The sequence below is a fragment of the Bufo bufo genome, chromosome 1, assembly GCF_905171765.1.
Source record: "Bufo bufo chromosome 1, aBufBuf1.1, whole genome shotgun sequence".
NCBI classification, from domain to species: Eukaryota; Metazoa; Chordata; class Amphibia; order Anura; family Bufonidae; genus Bufo; species Bufo bufo.
Genome location: NC_053389.1, coordinates 612,826,944 through 612,847,079, shown reverse-complemented (window position 1 = coordinate 612,847,079; position 20,136 = coordinate 612,826,944). Strand labels below are relative to the sequence as shown.

Genomic DNA, 20,136 nt, shown 5'->3' with positions numbered 1-20,136 from the left:
CACGGTGATGGACCATGTGATTGGAGCATGTGATCTGACGTCACCAAAGGTCCTTTAGCCGATAGTTCATCTTTTGAGAAGTAAAGAAGAGACCGGGAGCTACGCGAACAAGAGGAGAAGGTGAGTTAATTTTTTATTTATTTTTTAACCCTCAATTGATCACCTACTAAGCATTCTGTATTCAGAATGTTATTATTTTCCCTTATAACCATGTTATAAGGGAAAATAATACAGTTTATAGACTGTCACTTAGCAACCATGCGTGAAAATCGCACCGCATCCGCACTTGCTTGCGGATGCTTGCGATTTTCACGCAACCCCATTCACTTCTATGGGGCCTGCGTTGCGTGAAAAACGCACAAAGAGGAGCATGCTGCGATTTTCACGCAACGCACAAGTGATGCGTGAAAATCACCGCTCGTGTGCACAGCCCCATAGAAATGAATGGGTCAGAATGCAGTGCGGGTGCAATGCGTTCACCTCCCGCAACGCATCCGCGCGGAATACTCGCTCGTGTGAAAGGGGCCTAAGGATTACGACCATATGGTCAGGTTTCTAGTGGATCAAGGAGAGATTGTATACAGCAAACATACAACTTCTCTATTCTTATTCACTTCTGGTTTTGGCTTCAAAATAATCGCAGACACATTATCTATTACAAACACTTTGTCGAGTCTCCTATTTTGACACAGTCCTAGGCTTTACAGCTAGTTGCCAACCATGGCGTGTATAAGTAATTAATGTTTTATTTTCACTAATTGATACTGGATGTCTAGTATACAGACGTAAACACACAACATACTGTCGAATACTTAGATAGTAAGAACATTGAGGACAGTAGTTCTAAAAACAACTAGGTATTTTTTGAAACATAAAACAATGTTTAATTTGGGTATTAAAGGCTACATTTTTTTATTAGTGCATTGTACTCATTATGAGTTAAAAAAAAACATTTTTGAAATTGGTCTTTATAAAAAAAAATGGAATCCTTTTTAGTGTAAAGTACATAGCTGAGATGCTCTAGTAGCAGCCTCTGGATTTCTGTCTTTTCTGTCAGTTGGGGATCTGACTGGCTCCTTATCTCTGCTCTCTGATATAACAAATACATATATATATATATATATATATATATATATATACATACATATTATAGCTCAGTTCTTATCTTATGTGGCTTAAATAAGTTTTTATGACCTCTTAGTAGCTTAGAGATAAGGTTTATTAGATGACTGGCACAAAGTGAAACTACCAGTCACACAGAAAAACAGGTAAGGCTACTTTTACACTAGCGTTCGGGTGTCCGCTCGTGCGCACCGTTTGAAGGGGCTCACGAGCGGCCCCGAACGCATCCGTCTGGCCCCAATGCATTCTCAGTGGAGGCGGATCCACTGAGAATGCATCCGCCTGCCAGCGTTCAGCCTCCGCTCCGCTCAGTGAGCGGACACCTGAATGCTGCTTGCAGCGTTCGGGTGTCCGCCTGGCCGTGCGGAGGCGAGCGGATCCGTCCAGACTTATAATGGAAGTCAATGAGGACGGATCCGCTTGAAGATGACACAATATGGCTCAATCTTCAAGCGGATCAGTTCCCCATTGACTTTCAATGTAAAGTCTGAACGGATCCGCTCAGGCTACTTTCACACTTAGAAAATTTTCTAAGTTTTAATGCAGACGCATCCGTTCTGAACGGATGCGAACGTCTGCATTATCGGAGCGGATCCGTCTGATGAAACATCAGACGGATCCGCTCCGAACGCTAGTGTGAAAGTAGCCTAACCCTGTGTGACAGAACAGCTTAATATTTTTAAGAAAGACCAATTGAAAAAGTGATTATTTTTTTTTTGCCTCAAATTGGTAAAGTGCAATCATAAAAAAATTGTGCCCAAAGGTGTACATAGCCTTTAAGCCTTGCCAAAAGCCCTAGGGAATACAGGGAATGGATAATACAACTGGTAAATAATGGGTAACCCCTTGAGTGCTGAAAGGATTGTTTATAGAAGAGTATAAAAAGTACGTAGAATTACAGATGTTGAATAACTAGTCTATATTGAATGCTGTCATCTACAGAACTGCATATGTAGTATACGGGAGTTGTAATACCCGTTACTACCAAAGGTCACTTGGTGTGCTGTTGTCCCTTCTTAATTATGGAAAGTTGTTGTATGTCAGTTTTGTAAAATGCAATGTAATGTGTGTATTTCCCTGTCACTGAAGCTTGCATGCACAGGCCTGCTAGGGGTGTTATTACAGGTTCTAGTCCATAGAGGGAGCTAGAGAGCCCTAGTTTATATAAGGCCAGACAGGGAAGTGCAAGGCAGACGGAGTCTAGTGTCTGTAATCTACAGATGGAGATTAGATAATGTCTGAGACAAGTCCAGGCCTGAAGCCTGCTGTTCAGGAGAAGATTCCCTCCTGAATTCCTACATGCAGAAGCAGGAATACCTTAGCCTGAGGAACCATTCAGAAGCTAGGAGAGACTGAGGCAAATATCAGAGGAGCCAGAGGTATTGAGGAAACAGAGGAGGTATTTATGAAAGCCATAATCAAGGATATAAAGCCAGACTTAGGTTAATGGGCCTTGGTGAAGAATTGCTACATTCCAGGATCAGACAGAGTTAGAGTGCAATCTCCTTTGCTGCAAATCCTGTGTTTAACACTCTGTAATTACCCTGCTGTACTGAATTGCCTGCATCGACCGAATTGCAAAATCGACTGTATGCTGAGGAACTGCGTTTCCAATATTGTCTCTGCCTGCAACCTACTAAAGTTGAAGTTCTGTTTAACACCGCGTTTCCTCAAATTATTTCCTGCATCCGCAAACGGCGTGCCACCGTTTACTTGGCACTGGCGTCACGAACTATTCCTACCTATACCTGCCCTTGCAGAGAGTCAGCTGTACCAGGTTAGTGTATATTGCACTACTACACCCAGAAACACCTACTACGCACAACTTGAGTACGCTGCACTTCTCTTTTGGCGTCACGAACAGGATACGCACGCTTTATAGTGCAAGAAGCGTGAACTTTGTGCCTTATACCGTTGCCCTGTGACCAAAGTGACAAATTTGCCTGTTTATTTCAAGTGGACTTTGTGGACTGAAGATCGTACCCAAAGTGTTCCAAAAACCTCTAAAAAGCGCTGTGCAGGGTTGCGCTACCCAGAGGAAGAAAATCGCCGCATTGGATTGTGGTTTTGTGGACTTTAAACATTCCTGCTTGCTGTCAGTGAACAGACAGCGTTTGTACCTAAAGATGGCCGCTGAGCTGGCTGAATTTACTGCTGCGTCACCTTCATCCCGAAAAGGCGGGAAAAATTGGCGCCTTTCTGAGGAAAAGGCGGGAAGAAGGTCAAGGGCAGGCGCCACGGCTTATCTGGACATTTGCATGTCTGCCAGCATGGACACCGCCTTCCCTATATTGAGATACCTGGGGGGCGGCCTCCCAGTGCAATGGGAGGAGCTGACTACTTTAATTGACGCGTCCCTATCGCTCTCCTCAGTAGGATCGAGCATGTTGGATTGTGAGCAGAGTGTTGCTGCAGCGTCCGCACCTATGATTGGAAAAATGACCGACACCGGTGTAGAGCCAGAGGAGGCTCCACCGGCCTACGCTCCGGGACCGGAGCAACCTGCCTGCCGCACCAGGGAGAAAGAACCCGAGCCCTACTATGGCTCATGGAGGGACTTTTTTCAGCCATCGTTTAAATGGTCTTCCCTGATGGCGGAGATTCGGGAGGCCGCTATCAAGCGGAATACCAAGACTAAGATCGTGTATGAGGAGCTAACCAAGACCATACATGAAAGACATACGCACACCCAACCCCGCCTGGAAAGGAGAAAGGGAGTGGTGCTGTCGTTTGACAAATCCCGTGGCTACGGGTTTATTCAGGACTATCTTACTGGCAGAGACCTCTATGTGAATCGCAGGTCTGTCAAGAGAGACTACCTCCCTTCGTACCAGCACAGCCTCCGCGAGGGAGAGGAAGTGGAGTACACCCCTGCCGAGAGCCTGCGAGGCCCTTATGCGACTGCTGTGACCCGTCCCAAACGAGGACTTGAGGATTGGGAGGCAGAAGAAGGAGAAGACTACTCTGGCTGCGAGCGAGAACCGGAACGCTCTCCAGAGCCGGCCCATCACGCCTTTCAGGAGCGGAGCTCCTTCATTGGGCCGAACGTCTTCTGGCAGCCAACCGTGTTGGAGAAATGGGTGAGCCCCTACCCTTCCCCCGAGCTGCCACGTCGGGAGAAGACACTATCTGAGCTGGAGCAGCAAAGAGGATTGAGTGCTACCTTCCAGAACATCCGGATGGGACGGAGACCTGAGGCAAGTCCAGAACCTGAAGAGGCCGAGTCTGCATCAGCGGTGACTGTACCTGCGCCGGCGGCGCCAGCAGAGAACAGCGACTCCGACACCGAGAGTATCGGTGAGCAGATCGTCCGGCTGGAGGAGAAGTTGCGGGAGTTGCGTAAGACCTACACCGCCAGGATCCAGACGCCGCCGAGGAAGGATGAGGTAAGGGTGCCTGTCACCACCCGCCGACCGCCTTCTGTTGTCACCGCTCCGTCAGTGCCCCAGACCGGACCCGCGATTGCTGTGAATTGCTGCACCCAGAGCACCGGACCGCTTGCTGCGGCGGTACCAAGTATGTCACACCCTGCAGTGATCATGCCAGGGCCGGCACGGCCCACCAGAGGGTTCACCCCTAGGCCTATGGGGCCAATACCTATTAGGGGCCCCTTTACCCTGCAGCTACCCCCTGATACAGTCATGTGGGCCCATCCTCCTGTAGAGGAATACTACAGAAGATACCTCCCTGCAGAGCCAAGTAGCTACAATATGCCACTGTGATTTAATAAGAAATAACCTGGGTACGGACTCATGTTTGTTATTTGAGCCTCCAAGAACTTTTATACCGTTTTCTACTGTTTTATCATGGACTTATTCATTGTCATGGACTATCCTGGTTCTAATGTTACGCTGTGCCAGGTCAGCGCCCCCGTTCCATTCATTATCCTGAGAGAAGAGAACGACGCCCCTTGTCACTGCCCTGCACCTTTGCCAATTGGACCTGATGTAAATGCAGTTGAATTGCATATATGTATGCCTGCATGTGTCTTTTTCTATTTCAGGTAGAGATTCCAGTTGGGCGACCCATGATGGAGTACGAGGGCGTACTCAGCTTAAAGCAGTGGGGTATGTAGTATACGGGAGTTGTAATACCCGTTACTACCAAAGGTCACTTGGTGTGCTGTTGTCCCTTCTTAATTATGGAAAGTTGTTGTATGTCAGTTTTGTAAAATGCAATGTAATGTGTGTATTTCCCTGTCACTGAAGCTTGCATGCACAGGCCTGCTAGGGGTGTTATTACAGGTTCTAGTCCATAGAGGGAGCTAGAGAGCCCTAGTTTATATAAGGCCAGACAGGGAAGTGCAAGGCAGACGGAGTCTAGTGTCTGTAATCTACAGATGGAGATTAGATAATGTCTGAGACAAGTCCAGGCCTGAAGCCTGCTGTTCAGGAGAAGATTCCCTCCTGAATTCCTACATGCAGAAGCAGGAATACCTTAGCCTGAGGAACCATTCAGAAGCTAGGAGAGACTGAGGCAAATATCAGAGGAGCCAGAGGTATTGAGGAAACAGAGGAGGTATTTATGAAAGCCATAATCAAGGATATAAAGCCAGACTTAGGTTAATGGGCCTTGGTGAAGAATTGCTACATTCCAGGATCAGACAGAGTTAGAGTGCAATCTCCTTTGCTGCAAATCCTGTGTTTAACACTCTGTAATTACCCTGCTGTACTGAATTGCCTGCATCGACCGAATTGCAAAATCGACTGTATGCTGAGGAACTGCGTTTCCAATATTGTCTCTGCCTGCAACCTACTAAAGTTGAAGTTCTGTTTAACACCGCGTTTCCTCAAATTATTTCCTGCATCCGCAAACGGCGTGCCACCGTTTACTTGGCACTGGCGTCACGAACTATTCCTACCTATACCTGCCCTTGCAGAGAGTCAGCTGTACCAGGTTAGTGTATATTGCACTACTACACCCAGAAACACCTACTACGCACAACTTGAGTACGCTGCACATACAGTTCACATCAATGAGGGGGCCACAGCACACAGACTCTTTTGTCCCAGATTTATAGCCAGCGACAATATGCTGTTGCAGGAAACTAGAATACATGAAGGGGGAAAACAGGTAATCTCTATGCAGATATTATCTGTTCAGCAGGGGCATACACATATCTCATAGGGCCCCATAGCAAAACTTTGTATGAGCTCCCCTGCCCCACCCAGTATCCTATTAGGCTACTTTCACACTGGCGTTGTTTAAATCCGGCGTTCAATTCTGACACCGGAACTGCCCGCCGGATCCGGAAAAACGTGTGAAAACGGATTACATTTGAATCCTGATCAGGATTTTGATCACAATGAAAAAATGCATTGGAAAAAACGGATCCGCCATTTATGGACTTTTTTTTCACATTTTTCGGGTTTAACATGCAAAAGCCGGATCCGGTTTGACTGAACACACGGCGCCGGATCCGGCGTTAATGCAAGTCAATGGGAAAAAGACTGGATCCGGTGTTCAGTCAAAGTGTTCAGGATTTTTGGCGGGAGGTAAAAATACAACATGCTACGGTTTTATGAAAAGCCTGATCAGTCAAAAAGACTGAACTGAAGACATCCTGATGCATCCTGAATGGATTACTCTCCATTCAGAATGCATTAGGATAAAACTGATCAGTTCTTTTCCGGATTTGAGCCCCTAGGACGGAACTCGGCACCGGAAAAGAAAAACGCTAGTGTGAAAATACCCTTAGGTGTGAGTGAATAACTGCCATGCAGTGCAGAATGCAAGGCACAACACCCCGGATTTCTGATGAATTTAGTTTTTTTTATGAAGCAGCAGACATTTTAATAACATAAATTGTAAATCTCCTGCTTCCCTTCTATTACAAAGCTGTCTGCCTGCAGCCACCAATAGTGGGTACTCTAATAGGAACGTATACAGTTACTGTAATCATCTGTTTACACTGATCTCCCCCTAGTGGTGGCTGCTTGAAAATATTTTTCTTTATTTTTTTACATTGGAAAGAGTAAAATAGAGTTCAGCTATGGGCTCCCCCAAGCTCCATAGCAGTTTCATGGTTTGCATCCAGTCAGAATTAAAGGGGTTAATGTAAAAAATCAAAACCAGACATCTTATAGTACATGACAATCTATTTCTATCAAAGCTAGAACCAAAGCTAAACCCATACCTCACATGGATCCAGAGATCTCCCCATTCATTGCTCTGCTAGGTTTATATCAAGCTGCCAGCTCAAGGGGAGTGTCTTTTCTGCTGCGGCTAAGGGGGCGTGTTCATTCTATGGCAGCTCTCGCCCTATCACAACTCTGGACGCAGTAGAAGAATGAAACTGAGCATTTGTGGCCATCTCAGTGAGCTGGACAAAGAAATAAAAACAAACAGCAGGTGGTGCTATACAGATACATTTTATTATATAACTCAGTGACTATGCTAAATGTTTAATTACATGCAAATACAAAGATATTCAGATACAGGTGTTGGTTTGAAAACTTTAGAATATTTTTCAACAACCCCTTTAAGGTAATTGTTAAAAGGCAGCAATTCTTAAAACAAAGCTGCTGTCCTTTTCCATTTAATATTGTATTAACTCCTTCCCAACATCTGCCGTATATGTATGGTGGATGTTTGGTCTTTGAAGATGGCGTCTGCTCTGGAGCGAGTGCCATAGCCACCAGGTGCCTGCTGTTTCATACAGCATGAACCCGCAGCTAATGTCCGCGATCAGCAGTAATGTCGACTGCGGACAATTAAACCCTCCAATGCCACGGTCAAATGTGACTATGGAGTCTGAGAGGGCTAAAACCCAGAAGCACACGCTTCCGGGTTAGGCGCACTTTGATCCATCGGAGATCGAGGAAAGAGCCCTGTTCTAATAATGAGCCAGAGCCTGTAGTAGGCTTACAGGCAAAATTTTTTTACATTCCAGTTCAGGTCAGCAGGTGGCAGCAATGAACTGGGATATAGTGATTTCTGTACAGAATAGGGGCTCATGCACACGGCCTTTGCCAGGCCGTACCTGCAAACAGCAGGTCCGCAATATATGGGCACCGGCCTTGTGCACACCGTATCATGGATACGGACCCATTCACTTGAATAGGTCCGCAATCTGGAAGGAGCAGTGCAGAACGGAGGCATAGAACCCCACGTAAGCCCTATGGTGTGCTCCCATGGGATTTCTCTTGGTGCCTCTGGATGCAGACAACCTCACGGATGGTGCCCGTCCATGGGGTTATTATTCTGTACAATCTGTGCAATCTGATGCTTGGGACCTAATAAAGTTTTTAAAAAAGGTTGAAAAATATAAAAAAAAAAATATGAAAATTCACTACACCCCCTTTCCCCAAAACCAGAATTAAAAATTAAAAAAATAACATTATGGGTATCGGAAAAATAAAAAAGTTATGACTTTGGGAAGACAGGGATGGGAAAATGAAAACACAAAAACTGAAAATTGCTGCGTCAGAAAGGGTTAAAACCTGTATGGCTATTATATGTTTCTTTATAGTAAATTAGTAATAAAGGAATTTTTGTTTTCCAGGCTTAAACATCTGCAAGGTAGAATTGACACTAGCAATGTAAACATTATTGAACACATTCACTATCCTTGAGACTTGCATATTTTATTGATAGAATTTGTCAATATCAGTGATCTCATGAAAGTACAAGGCCACAACTCAGTAGTTTCCTAAATGTAACATAAGGAAGGGGCTAGTTATGACCTTACCATGTATTGTGTCCTCTTGTCCTTATCCGTGTAAATGTAAAAATTAACATATATCAAATCTTTATGACTAATTGATGTCGAAACGCGTCAACCTGTTATGGCTTGTGTTCCTGTACTATTAATGTATTCCGAATAAAACTTGGATTTTAATAGCGGACAACCGTGCCGGAGGATTTTTCTTTTTCTTATTGCAAGTTTACTGGTCCGGGAGCTCCGTGCACGTCTTTTGCTAGCAGCAGGTGAGCTGATAAACTTTATTGAGTATTATAGCACTAATACTAGAGCCCAGTGGCTTACCTTCAATGTAGGCAGACCATGCAACTGTTAAGGGGCTAGGGGGAGGGGGGACCAGACACAGAGTGCAAAGAGATCAATGGCAAGTACATAAATTCCTAACAGCTTTGTAATAGAGGAGAAGCAGTTTTATCAGTCTCTCCCTATGTATATATCTGGTGCTCAGAATAAACAGCATTAGTTGTGAAGCACCTGTTCCACTTTATCTTGGATTAAGTGGGTGAGGTGGAGGGCAATGTTTTTAATTACAATATTTTTTAATTAAAATTTAATTAAAAAATTAAAAGAAAAGAAAAATGTATATGTGTCAAAGAAGTGGGGCATTGTGGCTTTTGTTCTGAGTTGTCTGGGAGTGATTGACGCATGCTTATTGAGAAACTGTGTGGGACGGGGTTTCCCATAGTACATTTTGCTGTGGGGTCCTCTGATATCTCTGTACACTCCTGCTAGAGCCATATGATAAACTAGAAGTTTACTAAAGGGTGTTATGCAAAAATAGGTTTATCTCTAAAAGAAGCATGACCAAGAATCAGTTTCTTGTGGTTTATTAGTGAGCATTGTTCATGAATTAAGTTTGATGCCTCCCAAATGTGATGGTAAAGTGGGGAAATATTTCACCTAATATCGACATAATTCTGGTCCATCTTTCAGCTATGAAAAGTTTGACCAGAAAATAATAATTAGTTATGTGCCCAACAATTTTATGTCTCTTGTCTCGAATGGTTCAGTGCACCAGTCTCTGGTGCAAAAGTTTAGGCAGGTGTGGAAAAAATGTTGCAAAGAAAGAATGCTTTCAAAATGCATTTTGCTATCTCTAGCCCTTCAGCAAACAAACTTCCTTCTGTTACTTACTTCCCTTTGAAATCAGAAGATGTTCCACAGTGCCATTGGCTCAGAACTGGCATAAAGTAGTGGAAACCAGGTACACCCATCTACTGTTTGGAGAAGTGTGGGCCAAAAAGTTACTTAAGACATGAAAACTCTGCTTGAAAACATAGGAACATAGGTGCAGAAAAATGGCAGCAGATGCTCTGGACTGATGAGTCAAAATTTGAAATATTTGGCTGTAACGGAAGGCAGTTTGTTTACTGAAGTGCTGGAGAGCGGTACAATAATGAGTGCCTGCAGGAAACAGTGAAGTATGGTGGAAGTTCCTTCCAAGTTTGGGACTGCATTTCAGCAAATGGAGCTGGGGATTTAGTCAGGATTAATGGTGTCCTGAATGTAGAGAAGTACAAGCAAATATTAATCCATCATGCAGTACCATCTGGGAGGCATCTGATAGGCTACAAATTTATTCTGAAGCAGGACAACAGCCCCAAACGTACAACCAATCTCATTAAGCATTAGCCACACCGTAAAAAAGAACAAGGAGTTCTGGAAGTAATAATATGGCCCCACAGAGCCCTGATCTCAACATCATAGAGTCTGTCTGGGATTACATGAAGAGACAAAAGGATCTGAGCAAGCCTAAATCCACAAATATTTGGTTAGTTCTCCAAGATCTTTGGAATAGCCTTGCTGCTAAGTTCCGTCAAAAACTGTGTGCAAGTGTACCTAGAAGAACTGATGTTGTCTTGAAGGAAAAGTGCGGTCACACCACTGATTTGATTTAGATTTCTCTTTTGTTCATTAACTTTGCATTTTGTAAACTGATAAAAAAAAGGAACACTTCTATTTTTGAAAGCCTTTTTTACTTGGCAGCCTTTTTTTCCACACCTGCCTAAACTTTTGCACAGTATTATATACTGTGTATTTGGTACCTAAAGACGCTTCCTGCTGCCATCGAATTGGCCAACACTGCTCACTTGAACAGTGCTGGCCAATCCAAGCGTAGGGGTGGACAAGTAGAAACTGTCATCACATAGTCTGAGAACCAGTGCGGCCATATTGGATGGCAGAAGAGGAAGCCTAGATTTAGTGGATCTGCAAGTAAAAAGATAACATGGAGGTTACCAAGTAAAGTATTCTATCTGTTCTCTGATTATTGTGAATTTTGTTTCTTTAACCGGAGGGTCACTTTAATAAACAGTGGGGCAGATTGAATTATTTACTCCACTGAGGAGTTGCAAATTATGGCACATACCATATTTGCGGCATGATTTGTGACTTTTTGCTCTTCTAGCCAATTTTGAAAAGTGGCAAGAAAAAGGATGAGGCTCAGGAGAAAGAGGGTGTCAGCTGTGCCCTGCCAGATTTACTACAGTTTATGCCAGCTACTGGAGTAAATTACAGTTTTAATCTACACCAGCTGATACCTGGCATAGATTTGAATTTCTTGTGCTTGGACTGCCAGATATGGGAGAGAGAGGAGGTGGAAGTTAAAGGGAGAGGAAAAATGTTGTAGGAGACCTCAGAGTATTATCCACAAATTTTCAGGGAAATTGGAGTACTTTCAAATTGGGTAAATTTGATTTGGCCCCAATCGAATCAGTCAATCAGTTTGGCTGAATCGAACATAAATCATATTTTGAGAGACTCGCGCATCTATAATTTTTATGCATAAGCACAAAAACAAGGACAATATGGGAGCACACGATGACCTGTATTGCCATGTAGTGCTAAAAAGACAAGTTATGTCATGCTAAAAAGGCAGTTTCTGTGCTGTATAAACAATAGTCCTCATTTGCACATACTAAAATCTGTCTACACTCAAGCTTCAGTCTTAATTAAAAATGTCTTAATTAAAGAAATCAACATTATCTGGCATCATGAGCCAACATGTTTCTTGGGAATTGATGATTTCCCTTTCATTTTGTGTTTATTAGTTTTGTTTCTTTATATAAATGTCAACTGCTTGAGAATGTTATTTTAGGAGCTGAATGTGTCATTATATGAAACAAGTGATTTTTGTCTCAAAGCATAAATACAAATACATATCACTTATTCTTTGTGTGTGACATATACACAGGATTCTACAGCATTTTGCTTGTTTATTGGGTGATCTGTGGCACCTTTAGGCTACTTTCACACCTGCGTTTAGGTCGGATCCGTCTGGTATGTGCCCAGACGGATCCGCACCTATAATGCAAACGTTTAGATCCGTTCAGAACGGATCCGTTTGCATTACCATGAACAAAAAAAAAAAAAAAAAAAAAATTTTTTTTTTTTTTTGTTCATGATAATGCAAACGGATCCGTTTTGACTTTACATTGAAAGTCAATGGGAGACGGATCCGTTTGAAAATTGAGCCATACTGTGTCAACTTCAAACGGATCCGTCCCCATTGACTTACATTGTAAGTCTGGACGGATCCGTTTGCCTCCGCACGGCCAGGCGGACACCTGAACGCTGCAAGCTGCGTTCAGGTGTCCGCCTGCTGAGCGGAGCGGAGGACAAACGGAGCCAGACTGATGCATTCTGAGCGGATCCGCATCCATTCAGAATGCATTAGGGCTGGACGGATCCGTTCGGGGCCGCTTGTGAGCCCCTTCAAACGGAACTCACAAGCGGAGCCCCGAACGCTAGTGTGAAAGTAGCCTTACACGGGCCAATTATCTGGAATGAGCATTCATATGAAAGTTTGATCCCAATAATCAATGGAACAATTGAGCTACGTAAACCTGCCATTACAGTACTGTGCAAAAGTGTTAGACATGTGTGGAAAAATTCTTTAAAGAAAGAATGCTTTCAAAAATAGAAGTTAACCTATGCAAAGTGAATAAACAAAAGAGAAATGTAAATCAAGTCAATATTTGGTGTGACCACACTTTGCTTTGAAAACAGGATCAATTCAGTTTTTGAAGAAACTCGACAGGGAGGTTGTTCCAAATATCTTGGAGAACTAAAAATAGATTTTCTGTGGATGTAGGCTTGCTCAAATGCTTCGGTCTCTTCATTTATTTCCAGATAGACTCAATAATGTTGAGATCAGGGATCTGTGGTGACCATATCATCACTTCTGGGACTCCTTGTGCTTCTTTTCGCTGAAGATAGTTCTTAATGACATTGACTGTATGTTTGGTGTCATCTTCCTGCTACAGCATAAATTTGGAGCCAGTCAGATGCCTTCCTGATACTGCATGATGGATAAGTATCTGCCTGCATTTCCGAGCATGGAAAAAATGGCAGCAGGTACTCTGGACTAATGAATAAAAAATTAAATATTTGGCTGTAACAGAAGGCAGTTTGTTTGCTGAAAACCTGGAGAGTGGTACAATAACAAGTGTCTATACACGACATGTTGCTTGTTGGAGGATTAATGGTGTCCTGAATGCTGAGAAATACTGGCAGATATTTATCCATCATGCAATACCATCAGGGAGGGGTTCAATTGGCTCCAGATTTACTCTGAAGCAGGACAACGACCCCAAAGCATACAACCAATGTCTTTAAGAACTATCTTCCATGTAAAGAAGAACAAGTCCTGGAAGTGATGATTTGGCCCCCCATAAAGCTCAGATCTCAACATCATAGAGTTCTTCTGGTATTACATGGAGAGACAGAAGGATTTCAGCAAGCCTTCTTTTCACAGAAGACATGTGGTTAGTTGTGCAAGATGTTTGGAACAACCTACCTACCAAGATCCTTCAAAAACATTGTGCAAGTGTACCTAGAAGAATTGATGCTGTTTTGAAGGCAAAAGGTACTCACCCCAAATATTGATTTGATTTACATTTCTCTTTGGTTCATTCACTTTATATTTTGTTAATTGATAAAAAATAAAACTATAAACACGTCTTGTTCTGAAAGCATTCTTACGCATTCTTACTTTGCAGCATTTTTTACACATCTGCATACCTGCATACAACTTTTGCACAATACTGTATATGATTGGCTTTGTTATGCATGTGGCCAGTAAGGTATAGTGCCCACCACTGGAAATGGTTTATATGTATTCATTTGCAGTATCCATAAGTAATGTGCACCTGCTATTTATTTTCCTTGGTGCTTGCTACTTGGCTGCATTTTTGCTCATCTCCATTAATTTATGTCCAACTCTACAGCTTAACTGCAATGTCTGCACAGTCTGAGGTAGTCTTAGACATGCCTTCTGTCTCATCATTGGTCTATGTTGCTGCTCTTGTCCTTCTCTTCACAGCTCTGCCTCCTCAGATTGGCTGCTGTGTATAAACCCAAGTCTAACACAGGCTCCCCAGGAAGTCAGTGTGTAGAGAGCTGACTTCCCCTGCAACAAGACTAGATTATTGTAAAGAGCATATTACTAAACCATCAGTGAGAAAAAGATAAGGATTTGGGATTTGCCACTCTTATAATGAGGGGAATGAGCCTTGGTAAGGACATGCCAAGAGGGTTGGAATCCACAAAGTTGCAATTAGCAATATTCAATGGGGCTAATCCCATACAGCTGTTTTATTTTTCTGCAACTCAGATTGAAAATAATAGGAGGCAGATTTTAAGTGGATTCCACCAGATTTTGGTGTGGAAAAAAACATTGCATATCCTTATGCTTTATAAAGTTAGCAAAATCCTATTTTTCTGTCTTGAAATAACCCCTCAGTATTATACAGGCAATTATATAACTATTGACCTCGCTTATTAATCCAGATGCTCTGATTTCTGTTTTCTTCAATGATTAATATGTTGCTCTCACACTTTTAAACTGATGTGTCCTTCACTTGTGTCTTTGCCTTGAAAGTGAAGGACACACTGGAAAGGAATACCAAGGATAATCATCTGTGTCTACCACAACTCTCATGAGAATAAACATGGAAACTTGGTTATAAACTGTATGACATGCTCACAATATTCATTATAAAAGACTTTATCAAGTTGGTCTTACTAATCTAAAATATTACATTCTTTCATTTACAGGTTTTACTGGGACCTAACAATGTTACTGTTGATGGTAGGGAATCTCATTATCATTCCAGTGGGCATCACTTTCTTTAAGGAGGAGAATACCCCCGCATGGATTGTTTTTAATGTTGTCTCTGACACTTTCTTCCTTGTGGATCTGGTGCTGAATTTTCGCACAGGGATTGTTGTAGAGGACAACACAGAAATTATCCTAGAGCCACAACGTATAAAGATTCGCTATCTAAAAAGTTGGTTTCTTGTGGACTTTGTATCATCTATTCCTGTGGACTACATTTTTCTTATTGTTGAAACACGAATTGACTCAGAGGTTTATAAGACTGCCAGAGCCTTACGAATTGTACGCTTCACTAAAGTGCTCAGCTTGCTTCGACTCCTGAGACTTTCCAGGCTTATCCGTTATATTCACCAGTGGGAGGAAGTAGGTTCAAGTATTTCTATATTATCTCTTTATTTTTAAGTATAGTGTTGCTACAATATTGGCTTTGGAGAATGTGGCCTAAAACAATGCAGTGGTGTTAATAATGTCTTTAAAAAGTTATAAAAATTGTACTGTTAAGATATTACCTATGATTAATGCTATGATCCTAACTTGGTGTCCATTTTTTTATTCTTATACTTTCCTCTTCAGATCTTTCACATGACGTATGACCTGGCAAGTGCTGTAGTACGCATTGTAAATCTAATTGGCATGATGTTACTTCTTTGCCACTGGGATGGCTGCTTGCAGTTTTTAGTGCCCATGTTGCAGGAATTTCCTGAAAAATGCTGGGTTTCTTTGAACCGTATGCAGGTGAGTATAATACTAAAGCAACTGTTGGATTTTTTTCTACATTTACAGTTTTCTTGATCGTGATTTTGACAGTAAAGCTGGCCCTAGACATAAAGACTCTGACATGCATTCTGATATTTTACAATGGGAAAGATTATATACAATAATTTATTCCAACAATTTACCCAATGGAAGATGTTTTATAATGTGGAAAATATCATATTTTTACATTATTTTATATAAATTTATATTGAATATTAGCAATCACTATCATTGTAACATTTACCATATAGGATTAAGACAAGTTTAAAAGCATAAATTGTTAAGTGTTTCTAATCAAAGGGACAGATTTCCACTATAAGAAACCATATACGGTATAGCAGCATAGACTTCTACTTCTACTTTTGAGTAAGGAAGGTACTGGTAGATATATAATTCTACTATCTACTTACAATAATATCGTTTTCTTGTGAGTGCTAACTGGTGTCTTGTGCAAAGCAACCAAATCTGAATGCTTATATAATAGTAAAGAAGGCATGTACTTCTGAAAGAAGCTTGGAGTATCATTCTTGTAAAAATCCAATAATGCATTTTCTTTTAAATCTACTTTAAGGAATTATTGGAAGGCCTAATGTCCATAGGTAGTTTTAAGTTGCCCACGTGTAGCCAATTATGTCCATATAGCATGTTTGTCTCCATTGACAATAAGCTCAAACAATCATGCAAACCCTAATTTTTCTCACTTGATGGGACTTTCCCACCAGATAGGAAATTAGTATCTGATCAGTGGTGGTCTTATCATCATCACAACAATCATGAAAATGGGGGTCCTATGTTCTTTTTATTATATGCAGTGGATGACACACATTTCCGCTGACATTCCATTCAACTCTATGGGACTGCCAGAAGTAGCCGAGTGCCCCGACAGGAATACTTCTGTGTCTGACTCATTTTTCTATTACAATTTTTCCATATTGTCATTTTTGCCATAGGTATTTTAGGACAGAGCATCTCCAAAATGGCAGGCCTTGTGGGGTGCTCCCTATATGTAGAAGTTAGTACTAGAGATGAGTCCTACCCTGCATAACGGAAACAGGACGGATCCGTTTTGCAGCCCATAGACTTCTATTATGACGGAATGAATAACGGAATGCCTCTAAAGGCATTCCGTTATGCATTCCGTCATAGATTTGTGTTATAGTCCGTGGTAACGGAATCCATAACGCAATTCACCTTTCACCAACAAACGAAGTGTGAATGAATTTCATAAGTGGAAATTCGCTCATCTCTAGTTAGTACCTACCAAACATGGTCCAAGGAAAGATAACCAGTGAATCAACAGCATGGTCATGGCGCCTAAGGTGATGTGCGTGGGGATCATAGACCACCCTGTTTGGTCTGATCCCAGGGAAGAGCTACTGTAGCACAAATTGCTGAAACAAGTTAATGCTGGCTATGATATAAAGCTGTCAGAACACAATGTATAGCAGATTGCTGTATATGGGGCTGCATAGCTTCTGACCTGTGCATCACCCAAAAGTGCCTACAGTGGGCACATTAGCATCAGAACTGGACCAAGCAGCAACAGTAGAAGGTGGCCTGATCTGATAAGTTACATTTTCCTTTACATCATGTGGATGGGCGGGTGTGGTTCATTTACCTGTGTAAGGAATTTAATCAAGATGTACTATGGGAAGAACACAACTTAGAGGAGATAGTTTGATGCTTTGGGTAATGTTATCCTGTTTGATAAAAGAATTCAAGATGTTGACTTCGCTTCCAAATTCCCATGTTCTCAATCTAATCGAGCATCTGTGGGCTGCAAAACAAAGTCCAAACCATGGAGGCCTCACCTCTCAATTTACAGGACTGAAAGGATCTGCTGCAAACGTTTTGGTAGCAAATACCACAGGACACCTTAGGAGGTCTAGTGGAGTCCATGCCTTGACAGATCAGAGCTGCTCTGGCAGCACTAGTGGGACTGAGGTAGATCGTTTTTATGTTATGACTGCTCACTGTATGTTTGATGTTACTGTCCACCCTAGGGAACTATTTTTTATAATTTTTTTATTATTCTGCAAATAGAAAATTATATGCTGATAAATTTCTCAATATAGAAACATAGAAACATAGAAACATAGAAACATAGAATGTGTCGGCAGATAAGAACCATTTGGCCCATCTAGTCTGCCCAATATACTGAATACTATGGATAGCCCCCGGCCCTAACTTATATGAAGGATGGCCTTATGCCTATCCCATGCATGCTTAAACCCCTTCACTGTATTTGCAGCTACCACTTCTGCAGGAAGGCTATTCCATGCATCCACTACTCTCTCAGTAAAGTAATACTTCCTTATATTACTTTTAAACCTTTGCCCCTCTAATTTAAAACTGTGTCCTCTTGTGGTAGTTTTTCTTCTTTTAAATATGCTCTCTTCCTTTACCGAGTTGATTCCCTTTATGTATTTAAAAGTTTCTATCATATCCCCTCTGTCTCTTCTTTCTTCCAAGCTATACATATTAAGGTCCTTTAACCTTTCCTGGTAAGTTTTATCCTGCAATCCATGTACTAGTTTAGTAGCTCTTCTCTGAACTCTCTCTAGAGTATCTATATCCTTCTGGAGATATGGCCTCCAGTACTGCGCACAATACTCCAAGTGAGGTCTCACCAGTGTTCTGTACAGCGGCATAAGCACTTCACTCTTTCTACTGCTTATACCTCTCCCTATACATCCAAGCATTCTGCTGGCATTTCGTGCTGCTCTATTACATTGTCTTCCCACCTTTAAGTCTTCTGAAATAATTACTCCTAAATCCCTTTCCTCAGATACTGAGGTCAGGACTGTGTCAAATATTCTATATTCTGCCCTTGGGTTTTTACGCCCCAGGTGCATTATCTTGCACTTATCCACATTAAATTTCAGTTTCCAGAGTTCTGACCATTCTTCTAGTTTTCCTAAATCCTTTTCCATTTGGCGTTTCCCTCCAGGAACATCAACCCTGTTACATATCTTTGTGTCATCAGCAAAAAGACAAACCTTACCAGCGAGGCCTTTTGCAATATCACTTATGAAGATATTAAACAAAATCGGTCCCAGTACAGATCCCTGTGGAACCCCACTGGTAACATTACCTTGTTTTGAATGTTCTCCATTGACTACAACCCTCTGTTGTCTGTCACTCAGCCACTGCCTAATCCACTCAACAATATGGGAGTCCATGCTCAATGACTGCAGTTTATTGATAAGTCTTCTATGTGGGACAGTGTCAAAAGCCTTACTAAAATCTAGATATACAGTACTGTGTAAAAGTTTAAGGCAGATGTGGGAAAATGCTGCAAAGTAAGAATGCTTAAAAAAAATAGAAGTGTTAATAGTTTACTTTTGTCAGTTAAAAAAGTGCAAAGTGAATGAACAAAAGAGGAATCTAAATAAAAACAATATTTGCTGGGACCACCCATTCACCTTCAAAACAGCATCAATTTCTCTAGGTAAACTTGCAGACAGTTTTTGAAGGAACGTGGCAGGGAGGTTGTTCCAAATATCTTGGAGACCTTACCACAGATTTTATGTGAATGTAGGCTTGCTGAAATCTTTATTTCTCCATGTAATCCCAGGCAGACTCGATAAAGTTGAGTTAAGGGGTCTGCAGGAGCCGTATCATCACTTCCAGGACTCTTTGAGTGTACTCTGAAAATATATCTTAATGACATTGGCCTTATTTTGGTTGTTGTTCTGCTGCAGTATAAATGTAAATTTAAACTATAAACTGTTCTGTTTCATTGTATTTTGCTTGTATGTTTCATCCTCTTTGGAAATTGTTTTACTCCTCTGATGTGCGTGCACACTAAGAGCGGTATACAACAACATGTAAAAGACTAGAGTCCTTAGTGGCCTTATGAAATATATTGAGATGTGGTTCGTATACTCTTCTAGTATCTCATGGCATAAAGACAATCTCAATTCATACTAATTGAAGTGCTGAACCAAATTTGTCACAAAATTGAAACCATGAATGTGTTTTCTCATCACATTTCAAGTTCAGCATAGTATGGGTAGTATTCGCAGATTTGAGTATTTACATATTGTAATAGGAGACATAGTTTTGAAGTTCTCAAGAAATTCTCATTTCCATTTCAGATGTGTTCCATTCAGCCTGTCAAATTCTCCAAGGTTCTGTCAAATGTCCTGCCAAGTTAATTATAATATCTGTATGAATCTCTTACTTTCCAAGAAACATTCACTGTCTTGTGGTAGACAAAATTGTCATTATTTGCTACAGGCTTCAGTGATCAAGGAGTGACAAAAATATGCTTCACTAGTAAATGCCTAAAAGAAGAGAGCAAAACATTGATCAGTCTCAAAGCATAATTTAAAAAAGAGAGCAGTAACCACTTCACATAAAAGTTGTAAGGGTTTGATCAGATTTTGACATGTAACCAGATGGCAGTCAGGGTATATTTGCAGTAATTTTGGGA

The 20,136-nt window shown here is 41.6% G+C and overlaps 1 protein-coding gene across 1 annotated transcript in view; it reads left to right on the top strand.

Moving 5' to 3' along the window:
* The window catches only part of HCN4 (hyperpolarization activated cyclic nucleotide gated potassium channel 4), a 220,469-nt gene that overhangs the window by 133,357 nt on the left and 66,976 nt on the right, over nt 1–20,136 (top strand). The window contains exons 2-3 of the mRNA XM_040413696.1: nt 14,882–15,305; nt 15,516–15,677. Coding sequence (XP_040269630.1) covers nt 14,882–15,305; nt 15,516–15,677 — 586 coding nt within the window. The remainder of the gene's footprint in view (nt 1–14,881; nt 15,306–15,515; nt 15,678–20,136) is intronic.